The following is a 13,626-nucleotide window of genomic DNA, read 5'->3' as shown; positions in this document are numbered from 1 at the left end:
TTTAATCGATATAACAACAAGCATTATACTGGTCGCACTGGGTTACATATATGGCTATATCTAATAACTTTGTTTATAGGAATTGCATCAGATTTGAAGTCAAAGTGTCCTTTTGGAGATATGTTAAGACAACTAGTAATCAATGGTATCGCGCTTAAACACTACAAGATAGACAGGTTTTCCCTCCAAATAAGTGGTTTACGTTAAAGTATTCTGAATGTCGAAGTTACATGAGTAGATTTATTTTAATACCAGTATTATTTTGAAATTACCTGATAACATTGAAACGTTGCCTAGCTGTAGATATTATTTCAGTAATCAGAAGTGATATCAATTTAATTTGCTGTCGATTGAGGATTATATTTCGTAATAGGGATATCGGTTTAATGGTCTTTAGGCACATAGGAATATATATATACTATCCATGTACCACATAGAAAGGATTGCAGTATCATGCAGGGATATAATTGATAGCTCTCCATGTTGTGTCTTCTACGAAATCATGGCGCCGATTCGGCATTGCAAAATAATTATATATTCCTGGTTCTTCAGAAAATATTATCCGATATCGCTTAATTTTCCCAATTGCCTAAATAGAGAACTGACCTAATTTGTTTCTGTGTTCTAATAGTTAATATGACCGGTTTCATTTTTTACCTTTATCTTGGCTTGGCTGCTGATACAACCAATAGTGCGACGTTATTTTTTACAGTGGCTCTGAGTTTGATTGGAAACAAACCTAACACACCTAATTTTCCAATCCTTCGTTTTAAGTGTTTACATTCAAACGCCTATGGATTTGTAACCTTGCAGAAAAAGAGGTTGAATGATATTATATCACAATAAAGTTAACCATTCCCAAACAGATAAAATGAAGCACTGTCTTAATTTGTACACGATGCATTTACATATCTTGTAACGCGCTAACGTACACCAGGTTTGCGCTGTTAATTTGACAATGCATTTTTCGTAAGCACTTATTGGACGTGATGTCGCACAACGCAATTGTTATATCATTGTTTTACGGACAACCGACATTAAATGGTATATAACGTAGATAAATAGTGTGTGTATGAGCGTATATTCACTTGACCAAGATATATAAATTGATTTATAGTACATTACACACGTAAATGTGATATAGAAGATGTATGTTTTATGCAGGCTTGTTGTGATATATCACTGATGTAATGGTTTATTTACTATTGGAGCAATACGCAGATTTTATCATGATTCTCTATAGATAAGCAATCAATTTGGGGTCAATGTGTTATCTATGTAACTCCATAGAGAAATGCATCTGCGTTATAGGTATGGCTATGGTATTTGCCGAATGTTACTTGTGTAACAAGTATACATACCTCAATGCAATGGAACTGTGTAGAGATTATGTCACGGTTGTTTTGCGAATAAATTTATTGAGTTACAGAATATGACAATATGGTATCGAAATAGGGTATATTTTTTTATAAAGGAGTTTGACGCAACCGCAAAATGTGTAAGAAAATGCACACACAACAAAAGGTCGTACTAGTTTTCTTTGGCGACAATTATTTTCAACTTAACAATCGTTATAAACACACTGGATCCACTGATTGAAGATTATTTTAAATATGTTACTGAATGCACCGACATGACTTTAGGTATACCTTGTTCTGTCTTTTTGTACAAATAGAAAAAAAAAATAGAAAATGAAAAAGTTGAAGTTCCAGCAATGAAAACAGACACATCGTACTTTAGTAGAGTTGAGATCAGTACATATGTCTATGAACCACAACATTATAGTGCATCCATTGGAATTACTATGTCTGTCTTCATCTGGCTGCCTGCTCACCAAGTGCATCATATTACTTATCAATTTCCGTTAAAATTTACATCGTATGTCACAAGAAGGACAAATATGGTTAGTTTTTCTAACAGTTTATCTAGGTCTAAAATATAATGGGTGAAATTTGTAGTTAATATTGGTCATCGTCTAGAACTTTTTACACATCATTTTACATAATCTTTAGAGATTTCATATCAGGAATCATGTCCAAAATTTCTTGCTGACATGTTTTATTGTTTCTGTGCCATATCTTTGTAATCAAATGCAAGCGTCCAAGATGATGACTCACAACATTACACGCACGAACCCATGTTCGTGGTCTGGAAAGTTGTATATATATCATAGTATTACCACATGGGACGTATGTCGTTCATATGTAGGATTTATGAATGAAAGAAAACGACGGGTCTAACTGTCAAGTCGACTATGCTTGCAGCCTGACAGTGATTGTAATTAGTCCAGACTTCGTATGTTCGCTAATCTCGGCTGATGATGACGTGCTTACCATGCCTGTTTTCTCGTGTGATCTCGCACGGTCTCGTACGATACAATATATAGAAGAACCGCGTGACTTAAAAATTGTGAGCTTAGTTCAAATATATGGGTTTTTTTTTCGTTCAAATCAAACATGAATATCGGCAGAGTATCAGGAGTTACATTCCCCCCATATTTTTTCGTGTTTCAAGGCAATATTGATAAGCGTACCACTGCCCTTCTTTTCCAGAAAGGTCATGACGCACGTGCTATGTGAACCTGTCAGCTCTAGTACCCATATGGTTCCCAATGAAACGGGATATCAGAAAAAAAACACTTCTGTCACGACTTTGGAAAAGAAAAAAAGTGGAATTCAAATGTATAGAACTTCTGATACAAAATACATATTATTATTTTAACAAGATCGCCGGGATAAGTATGTACAGATGTTCGCCATGGTATGTTTTAGTCGGTCGAGTCTACTCCCCATTGAGTGGCATTGTACAGGTTAGGCGGACACTACAGTAAACAGAGCACACCCATCCCGCTGTTATGGATGTGGCCATGTTTTTTTTCCCGAAATGTATAGACTTTTTTACGTTAATCATTGAATATCCACTGAAACATGGGATGTTTTGTAACTATATGGGAACGCTTTACAAGTGTACAAGTATGTTGGTTTATGAATTTTAAGTTTAGAAATATTTTATCATCGTTGTGATGTAATATGAAGGATGTGGATCTGAAGCACTGTTATGTCCTGTTAAGAGTTTTCTATTAAACGATATGTCAGGTTTGAAGTTTATTACAAATAATGAAATTAAGATGAATTTAGCAAGTTATGTAACTACCAAGTGTAAATTGTATGCTATACTTAGAACAAGGAAGGTGTATATACTCCAAGGCAAACTATTCGGAGTATGGTGTACTTAATATAAAATAATGAACTGGAAACGTCTTATTAATCTCAAGTTCTTCTTTATTCATTTGCATATATCATTTCAATTCATTGTTTACAAGAAAGTAAGCTTACGATCTTGGCTTTGATAGAGACCCTTATATATACTTTATACACATTGTGATGTACCAGCTTTAATCCATAGACTTTACGTGATCATAAACAAGGAAATGCCATAATATAGTATCGTTAGCGTAAACATAATATTCACAAGTTGTGACTGCTTTGTAGAAATCTACTTTCCTTTATTTCTCCTCACATAAATAAACAAAATTTCTGTAATACGAACCAGGAAGGGATTTATCTGGTTCCGGTTACTTTTGCATTGAACCAGCATTTAAGGGCATGATGATTGATTTTAGAGTTCATGAAATCGCAATACATCGCGTCTTCTGTTTTAGTTTGGGTACGATAACTTTGTAACATTATACTGAAAACAAGCTATTCATTCCTCCCAACATCATTTTATACGGGTTAGGGTTTATATGTACAATCCGAAGAGTTATATCTAAATGCACTGTACATTTGTCTTCCAATGTTCACCATAAAATGTGAAATGGTTTCAAAATATTGACGTCCTGTAATTCGTACGTGGGTATAATTATACCTTGTATCGATGATGGTATACGTGTATACATCTGAACTGCAGATATGCGCTTCCTACGTACCAGTTACACGTTTGGCGAATTTGACGCATCAGGACAATTCACTTGTTGTTCTAGATCCATAAATATATGCGGCTATTTCAGATATTTGTAAATCAATTTGAACTTGATTACCACAATAGGATACACTTTTGTTCTGTATTATCATGATATACAGTTGATAGGTTTAATGTCATGATGTGTGTAATATATCCCACCTTTACATAAGACACGTTGTACTGTCTGAAAACCGTGGTAGACATATAGCAGGCCGTGAAACCATTACTTCACACACTTATCAGGACTTTCACTATTTCCCTACCAGCCGGTGACGTTTAGTGAGACCCGGTATCTTCCTTATTATCGTTTTGATAATAAGGACTGAAGCACTCTACTCTGTTTACACCCTCCACTACCAGACACCGTAAGGCATTTCCATTCCTTTCAAAGCCTCTAAAGTGCAGCTAAGATGTAGCGTAATAATCTTATAGCCCATATCGCTGGATTTTGCCGATAGAGGTCACCTGCTGCATTTTCAAGTGTCATGGCGATTGGTCAATTATGCTTTGCTAAATAACATTATCATTACCCGTAAGATTTCACACAAATTGTAATTTTATAAACAATTCCCCGTAATGCGACTATGCACCTGTAATCTCAGGGGAGTGAATAACAATATATGATAGCTGTCGATGTAGTAGAAGATTATATAGTGTAAGATACAGGTTTCAGAAAATTATAAAGGGTTGTTGCCTATTTACCCTGCAGTTTGTGAGCACATGCACTACTTGATAATGTGTGAATCAAAAGCACTCGCCATTGATACTGAGTATGTATAAGTGGTTATTAATGAATAAAACGAGGACGCACACGGCGCAAATGGGAGGAATGAGGCCTACCGGCGCAGACTACATCTTTGAACAGCATCATCCATACCAACATGCAACTATAGAAAAATAGCGGCAGGAATTGCATTGTGTTTGTATTTTTGACATCAAATGAGTGCATCGAACATTCTTATGGAATGCCAATGAGAACGCCCAAAAGTTCAATTAGTAAAGCAACTTGCCTAGTTCACCTCACCCACCCACCACAGTAGCTGTACAATAAGCCTCTGTCATCTAGGACAATCACACAAGCGCAAAAAATCCACCTGTATAGTTCAAACAGGCACATATGTATCGGTTCAAATTCCAATTTGCCTTTAACAACATGCGAGATACACTTGCCATGTGCCTTTATTATAAACCTTTCGTAACACTATTGGACGTATTCCCCACACAGCCGCCGCTTGTTGGTCTATGATGTTTGGTATTGGTGCCAAAATGGAATTCAAACATGGACCGCCCGGTATGTTATGTTTCTGGGAAGGCGGGTCGGATACCCAGTTAGAAGTGTTTGAGTCTTCCATCACTCTATTCTGCTTACTTTAGTAGTATGGCTGTAGTGGCTTTCTTGCAGTTACCAGTTGCCTTGAACGATATTTTCTTAAGTCGCCCATGCTTTATGATTCCATTTCCTTGGCCTAAGACACTTTGTGCAGGAGTTTTAATTTCTTAAATGAAAAAATAAATTATTTTTACAAAAAAGACCTTTTTTTTTGTAGAATTAAATATATGCAACATATACGTACGTTATAAAGTGTAGGAGAGAATATATTAACAACTATAATGATAATTTTAGCTGTGGTTTTACATGTTTTCTGTTTTGTTTTCAGGTTCACATCAGAATTGCGGTCGGCGGTTCGACGGTCATGGTGGGGAGATTGCCCACTCAGTGATTGGAGGAAATGTCCACTTTGACGACGAGGAGGATTACAAGTCTATCGAGTCTATAAACATGGAAAAGGATGGTATCTACCTACTGCGGGTCGCCGTCCACGAGATCGGACACGTGCTTGGTCTAACCCACACGGACAAGCCTTATTCCATCATGTATGCGATCTACCAGTCAGTGGCATCCGATAAGGAGTTCGAATTAGGTTGGGAAGACAGGAAACAGATACAGACACTTTACGGTAATATTTCGTCAAAAAAAGCATAATGTATTCAAGGGTTTATAAACAAGACATTATCGAAATAAAAACTCCGCTACAGGCAGTTTTAGTGGTAGGTACTCTGTAATATGTTTCTATCGAAATAGTAATGGTCAGTTTGCACCTTGATAGTACATTGCATCTATCTAAACCGGATCGAAGTAGGCAATTTAAAACAAAAAATATATCTCTTGAGGGAAAGGCTATTACGCCAAACCCAGTAAGACTGAATGAGTGCATTTTCTCAGACAGACAAATTTAATATTAATGAAATAAGTTCTATCTCTTCTGTTACCCTTGTTTGCCCTATTCCTATATAAATTTTACACATATTCAATTATACAGGCATCTAATCTGCAGACTGTTGCTAGGTCTGATTCAAAGATGCACATATTACTCGCGTTACGTTTGAATCCGAAATTGCATTAAGATATGTAACATGGCAATTCAGTAGACGTAAGTTGGTAATGTCTGCGGTCGCTAGTTCCATTACAAACGTCATACCGAAATAGATCTAATTGATCACACAGTCGGCTTGTTAGTGATAATTCCCCACTTTCAAACAATAACCTGTCTTGCGGCAGACCGGTTTATGTTTACGGAATAGAAATATGTTGCTGAATCTTTGTTTGGCATTATTCCACATCTGCTATTAAATAATTTAATGTATGTGGTGAGTATTTGGCTAATTGTTTGCCTCCCTCCACAGGTGTCTGCAAGGGCCGGTTCAGTGCAGTGTTTGACTGGGTACGGAAGCGACCCGACAACCAGTTCATCTTTAACACGTACTTTTTTCGCGAAAACCACTACTGGATGTACGAGAACCATGCCAACCGCACGCGCTATGGCGACCCCCTGTATATTGCACGTGAGTGGAAGGGTGTGCCCGATGACGTCGACGCCTATATACACGTCTGGTACTTTGCAGGCAACGTCATCATAGATGATGCTTATTTCTTTAAAGGTATATATCTCAAATCTGAATTTAGACATATGGCCAAAGAATGTTAACACAGGCCCCGTCTTACCAATTAAATCAGAACAGTAGTAAGGAGGAGTAGCGTTTCTGGAGATTTCAAACAATCTTCTTTAACCTTCCAAGGACATAGTTCGCCTTTACAAATATGAAAAAAAAACTTATTAAAACTTCCAGATACCTACTAACAGGCATTCAATCCGCGGCAGTTTCATTAGTACACATCTGTTACAAAAGAGCCACCTTTCTGTATGTGAATGCGTCCAGAAGTACATTGCACTATAGTATTTATCCATACAATGCGTAGCGTAGCTATGAAATGTGTTCATAGGCGATATGTGAGTCAGGCTACGATCTGGGAAGTCAGTAGACCATGGACAATATATTTCAGGTGTAGTTTTATTGGCATTACAATCTGAAATTAAATTTTAATTATAACATGAGATTTGTTTGTGATATAAATATTCAAATCGTGGGAATTGAGTTTCTTATAATATTTTACTTCCGAGATTTTTTCTTCCGACTCTTTTAATTATTATAAGTTGGTGGACAACATATCTCGAAACACATGTACACCTCTAAACATAGAAGACTATATAACGGCCGATACCAGGTCATCTACTGTTTCATCGTTAGCCTTGAAATAGTTTTTTAAGTTAATTGCATAATTGCTAATATGGTGTCCTATGAACAATTTTATTAAGTTATATTTTCGCTATCCATTTCATCTATCCATTAATCCTGAATCAACTGACAGTCAGAACTTTTACAAAGTATAATATTGTACATAGTTCAAAATTAATTATAGCAATACTAGAATTAGGTTTGTAAAAATTTCTGCGAACAAAATACTATATATGATAAAGGGAAATACAATTCCATATGCAGCAGTGGTGTTGGATTACAGTCGTATTTCTGTGGGAGTGTTGGGGCCCGACATTACTCAACTTAATGTCAGGTTCGTGAGAGTAAGGCCACCGGCAGGCTTCACGTTCCTTTATACTGCTACTACATATTTCATAATCATGAAATGTCACAATAATTTAATGTCATCCTTTGTTTGATCTATAAAGAAACAATTAGACCTTTGTATCAATGGTATCACATGTACACCTAATATTAAAAGGTTTTAAATATTCTGGAAATCTACAAAAATTAAATCAATTATATTTAAACTAATAAATACAATGATTCCTTCCAAATAGTGTAAATGACATTTATATGTGATTTTTTTGGCAGTATTTGTTTGAAGCAGATCCCAAGTGTTAGTTTGTATATAAAACCTATCCTGAGAGTATCTGCCAGTTTGGCTGGTGATATCAGTAGATGTGACCAGTTTGATTGGTGATTGCTTATAGTCAGGATTTAGCTTACAACGTCTACTCAAGACCATTTGTCCCTCCTCCTTTCTCAACACGGGCTTGGGACCGGCTACGGCGGAATTTGTTGAAACCGATCCTCCTACATAATTAATCCTTTTAGACCCTCTCATGTCATGAGTTTGCGCTTCACGTGGTCTCTGTATTAGCCAATCACATCAGCAAGGCTGTATTCTCAGATGCTCTCTAAATTCCATTCGGTACGTTACTAGGTTTAAATTCAATTGCTAACAAAGCGTGAATTTATGGAGAGAAATAGAAAGAGTTTGCCATTGTATAATGGGTATTTACACGGAATTTGAGTTTTGGCTCGCCTGTTCCAGCCATATATGTGCGAATGTAATTGATATGTGATGCAAAGTGCCGAACGTCGTGAAAATGTCCAAAGGAAATTAGCACATTTACTATAAGGTTTCCTCTAAATCGTTATCAATTACCATTAAGCGTTAAAAATAACCCGACGTAACAATTGAATTAAGTCTATTTGTTGAGAGACAGACAGAACAGACGTTTATATTCCATTTACATGTCTAATAGTCTAATATATCTCCATTCTGGACAGTATAGGGTATAACACATTATCACAAAGCTATACGTTGCACAACCTTCAACTCTACAAATACGAAATGAAGATAATAGTCTGTATTCAAAATGAATCGTGCTGAACACCATACTAATGCATCCTACATTCACCATATAAATTTTACGAAAAAAAAGCAAAATGAAAACGCCAATTAAAATTAAAAAAAAAATGAAAAAAAAAACCTTCGTCAGTTGATAAGAAAAGACGTTTTTTTTATTCTGTTCATTACATATTTGGAAATCTTGTTGATAAGCAACAATCATTACATTTTTACGAAATTTTACGAAAGAAAAGCAAAATGAAAACGCCTATATAAATTTTTAAAAAAATGAAAAAAAACCTTCGTCAGTTGATAAGAAAAGACGTTTTTTGATTCTGTTCATCACATATTTGGAAATCTTGTTGATAAGCGACAATCATTATATTTTCAGGAGAAAATTACTATAAGTATAACAGTGAAGCGGACCTGGTGTACGACGGCTGGCCGCGACTAATCCGAGATGACTTTGGACCCAAACCTGGTGAGGAGGGTGCCGAAGGCGTTCCGGATCATTTGGATTCAGTTTTCTTCGATATGAGGGATAGGAATATCTATTTCTTCAAAGGGGAGTTGGTAAGTGGAACATCAAGTGCATTTACTTCACAGTTCGATGGCGGTGAGTATCGGGCTGGGATACCATATCCTGAGTGTCCCCAGATCTGACTCGCCTGCACTATCCGAAAGAGATAGATGTTAGGGCCAACACAGATTAACACTTGAAGTCTTTGAGTCTTGTTAGTAAGAGTCTTTGAATAATCAGATAACTGGTGAAACATGCTGACGTAAGATAAAGTGTTATGTATTACTATGGTCTTATCGGTGTAAGGCAGTTTGAAACTTTACCGCAAATATTTGATACAGAGCCTGCATCGGTTAAATAATTTACATTCTTTTTGTTTCATTCAATTAGGTCTACGTATACGATCCCAAAGAACCTGAAGAGACACGTGGATGTTGCATACGGACAGTGAGATTTGAGGACGAGTTTCCGACGGTAGAGGGGGATGAAGTATTAACAGGAAATGTTGACGCTGTTTATTACTCTTACAAAAACAAAACAGTTTATTTCATAAAAGACGAACACGTTTGGCAAAATTATCTTTTCCATCCTCGACAAAAGAAACAAATCAGAAATGCTATAAAATACGTTGGTAAATGGTATGAAATGTGGTACGATATCTGTGACGTGAGGAAAATGCACGACGAACCGTTCGAGATTCAGAGTGATATTGTGGCTGCGCCGGAACCGGACGACACCGAGCTGGAAACGTGATCAAGAATTCAAAACTCAAAAAACACTACCAGAAAGAAAACTAAATATGGGAGCAAATCATGATCAAAATAATCGACATATAGAAACACTAGCCGTTCCTGTGATACCAGAGATATTCTACATGGCTTGTTACACCGGTGGCGATTCGTAGGAGATGTGTTCTCAAAGAGTTGATAAATATTCGTTAGAAACTATTCCTTATAGATCGGCAACCTTTAAGCATATACAAAGAGCTGCAGTAGTCACCTCTGCTTTGTACGTGGAAACACTGGAGTCTCGGTTCTGTGAGGTCCGATGTCGTCACATTTGGTAGTAAATGTTTATGCGACATCCAACAAATACGGTACAGATAGAATAAGCAAGCATATGCTAGTGAAATAAGACTTAACTCATTCGATCAAAAATAGACTCGGTTTGTCCAAGTATTTAATGTAACAAAAGTACATTCCCTGCTAACAGAGGTGAGGAAAAACTTCCTTCATTGACTACAAACGTGTGAACGAAGATAGCCATCACTGATAGCTCGTATCATATATCAAGCATCCCGAACTAATGAACTGTTAGGACCTCAGAGTTGTGTTTGATGGACATTGACACACGCAGGTCTTTTAGCTAGGTTAGCTAGGTTGTGCCATACCTACAGTAGTTCGGGTTATCGGACACTGTCGCTACATTTGGGGTAAAATTCAACTGTTTCCAGGATGTGTTGCTGCACATGCGCACTCCAATGTAGTTATTGTGACAGGAAGAGTTTTGTGGTACTGAACCACACGCTGTTTATAGACACCTCGACATGTACATATATATATTTATATCTTGTGCGGTTCATTGTGGAGTCATTCGATGCTGTGATAATGCTATTTTGTACAAATAGTAGGATAGTTATTTATTCATTAAAACAGATGTCCAAGGAAAGTACAATCTACTCACAATGTATTATAATAACTTGTTTGCTATTCTTCAAATCTTATTTAATTTCGTTAATACTAATGATAAGTTATATTGTGTCCTGTATATCCTCTCCGTACGTTATCTATCGTCAAATGATGATAATTAAATAAGCATTTACAGTATCCTCTCTACACGGGAAAATATCTATAAAATATCTATCACACATAGCATATGTTTAGAATGTTTTAGATATGGGGAAACGTTGTTAATGAATTTATTTATGGAACGGCTTTCAAATTCAAGGGGAATAATTCACTGCTGACGTCAATATGGGTCACACCATAGGGGCTACTCACAATCGATGGAGTAACTGCTGACTGTTACGTATCATTATGTATTCATCCTGAGGTACCATTCTGTCTCAAATCAAACGATGTCATACTTGGTCATCGTATGTTGTGTACATAATCACGCCACGGCTTCTTCTTGATAATGTACATAATACGATATATTGTATACATTGTTAGATGACAATATTGAAAACTATAACACTAAACTTTGTTCTATGTATTTGACGACAGAATTCACAGTGGCCATTTAACATGAATATTTGTGCAATAAGGAACGGTACTATGTACCATACACATTAGTGCAGTTTATTTATATCACTGTCATACTATCATAACAGCTAATACATTGTTCAGGTATTACACAGCAAAGTGGAATATGAACACTGGTTGTACCTGTTATTATTCATTATATCATTTCCGTTACGTCACATCCGTCTAGCATTGCTGTTCATTGTTATAAATTCGTGTTGTTTGTATGTAAATGTAATTACTTCATCACCTCATTCTCATTGAACTTTGTGAATATTGTAGGTCATTGTCACTATTCGCCTGTAATGAGTCTGGACACTGAGATGTAAAGATTCCAGACTTGCGTTATGTTTTGAGATTTTAATTTGGTTATGTGTATATTTTTACGTATTTTATTTATACCACTTCATCTATCATTATTCAAATGTCAAATGTTGACATTGTCTTCTGTTTCCATCGAGTTTTCGTCGTCGTTAACATTTTTATTGTTAAATATCGAGAACATCGTTCCATTCTCATGCGTTCATTGCATATTTCACTGGTTTAAGTGTCTTGAACCTGAGCCTCGCTCTGATGCCCATTACCAAGGCTCTGATGCGCGTTACTAAGGTATATAGCCTGGTGACCGTCGTTCATTTGATATGTAGCTGGCCAATAAAGTCAGACCTGCACGTCAACTAAGTGGTTCAGCTTTGGAGTCAGTGGTGAAAACAACAAGAAATAAAAACTGAACTCAGATTATTGTCTTTGTCGTGTGTATACAGCGAAAAACATTATATTCAGGCATGTCATAATTGATAATGGTAAAACACTAGAAATAGTTGTAAGGTTTAGTACGCGACACGTGCATCTCGCTATAGAACACATACACAGACAATATAAAGACAATTGATCCTAATAAAGAACCGAAGATATAAGTAGACATGATATGCACAAGCATGCACCTGTTAACATGCTGACCTTAAGCATAACGATGTTGTCCAATTATCAATATAAACTATCGAGATTATATGGTGTTCAAAAACTGTTACCAAAAGAGAGCACAATTTGACACGAATTTACCAGTTTCCTAGATCACAGTAACATGTAAATGCATCAGAACAAGAAATTATAAGCAATACAAAGTCAAAATAAAATTTACATGTAATCAGAACTAGTTCTAATGGAATTATTACTTCATCTGATTTTTATATGAAAAACAAACTTTGATAAAGTATAAAAGAAAATGTAATTGGTTTGACACAATATACCGAAAATTGCTACATAAAGCGAGTCGCTCTACTATAATCCAACTAATTAAATTGTTAATATTGACATTTCCTGTTTACTTAATTAATTTCTTTGAATTGCACAAAGCAATATTAATATCTGATGAACCCTGCTCTCCTGGCAACTAAGAGCAGTATGCGCCTATGTAGAGTGTGTGGATATCTGTGGAATATTATTGAAAATGAAACAATTTTAGTCGCCTCCTTCGATCAGGCATTTTGGGCTGCAGGTATATAATCAGCTGTAATATTGTAGCACAAAAAGACTTGGACAGAAAATGATGTCGTCTTTAGAGATATAGAATGCCTGTTACGTATATTCGTGCTATTATACAAATGTATAACGTTCTACTACACGCAGGTTCACTAATTATTACGTAAGGTCTTCAATTGAATTAATTTAAAAAGCATCATAAAAATGGCATTGACACGAATTATTTGTCATAGTTTCAGACCATACTTTTGACTGTTGATGATCGATCGTGATCATCGTGACCTAACTCGGATGTGTTGAATATCCTGTATCCCTCGAACTATTGATATGGTCAATTGCTGTTGGAATTATAGGGGTTTTACTGTACATGTAATTGTCCAAGTTAGATTGTTCAATGCGTGCTTTGGAAGGCTATATTATGGTGTGTCCCCATGCAATAGTGCTATCTCACTGACCTCACTGAC

At 36.2% G+C, this 13,626-nt stretch overlaps 1 protein-coding gene across 6 annotated transcripts in view; it reads left to right on the top strand.

The window, feature by feature from the left end:
* Positions 1-12,418, top strand: part of LOC138334807 (matrix metallopeptidase-21-like) — a 90,257-nt gene extending 77,839 nt beyond the window's left edge. For all 6 annotated transcript variants that reach the window (XM_069283556.1, XM_069283553.1, XM_069283554.1 and 3 more), the window contains exons 4-7: positions 5,622-5,921; positions 6,649-6,903; positions 9,309-9,490; positions 9,828-12,418. In XM_069283556.1, the coding sequence (XP_069139657.1) occupies positions 5,622-5,921; positions 6,649-6,903; positions 9,309-9,490; positions 9,828-10,190 (1,100 nt within the window). In that variant the 3' untranslated portion in view covers positions 10,191-12,418. The remainder of the gene's footprint in view (positions 1-5,621; positions 5,922-6,648; positions 6,904-9,308; positions 9,491-9,827) is intronic.
* The last annotated feature ends 1,208 nt before the right edge of the window (positions 12,419-13,626 follow it).

The sequence above is a fragment of the Argopecten irradians genome, chromosome 11 (genome assembly GCF_041381155.1).
Source record: "Argopecten irradians isolate NY chromosome 11, Ai_NY, whole genome shotgun sequence".
NCBI classification, from domain to species: domain Eukaryota; kingdom Metazoa; phylum Mollusca; class Bivalvia; order Pectinida; family Pectinidae; genus Argopecten; species Argopecten irradians.
The sequence above is the reverse complement of the archived record's forward strand: the minus strand, read 5'-3'. Positions and strand labels throughout refer to the sequence as shown.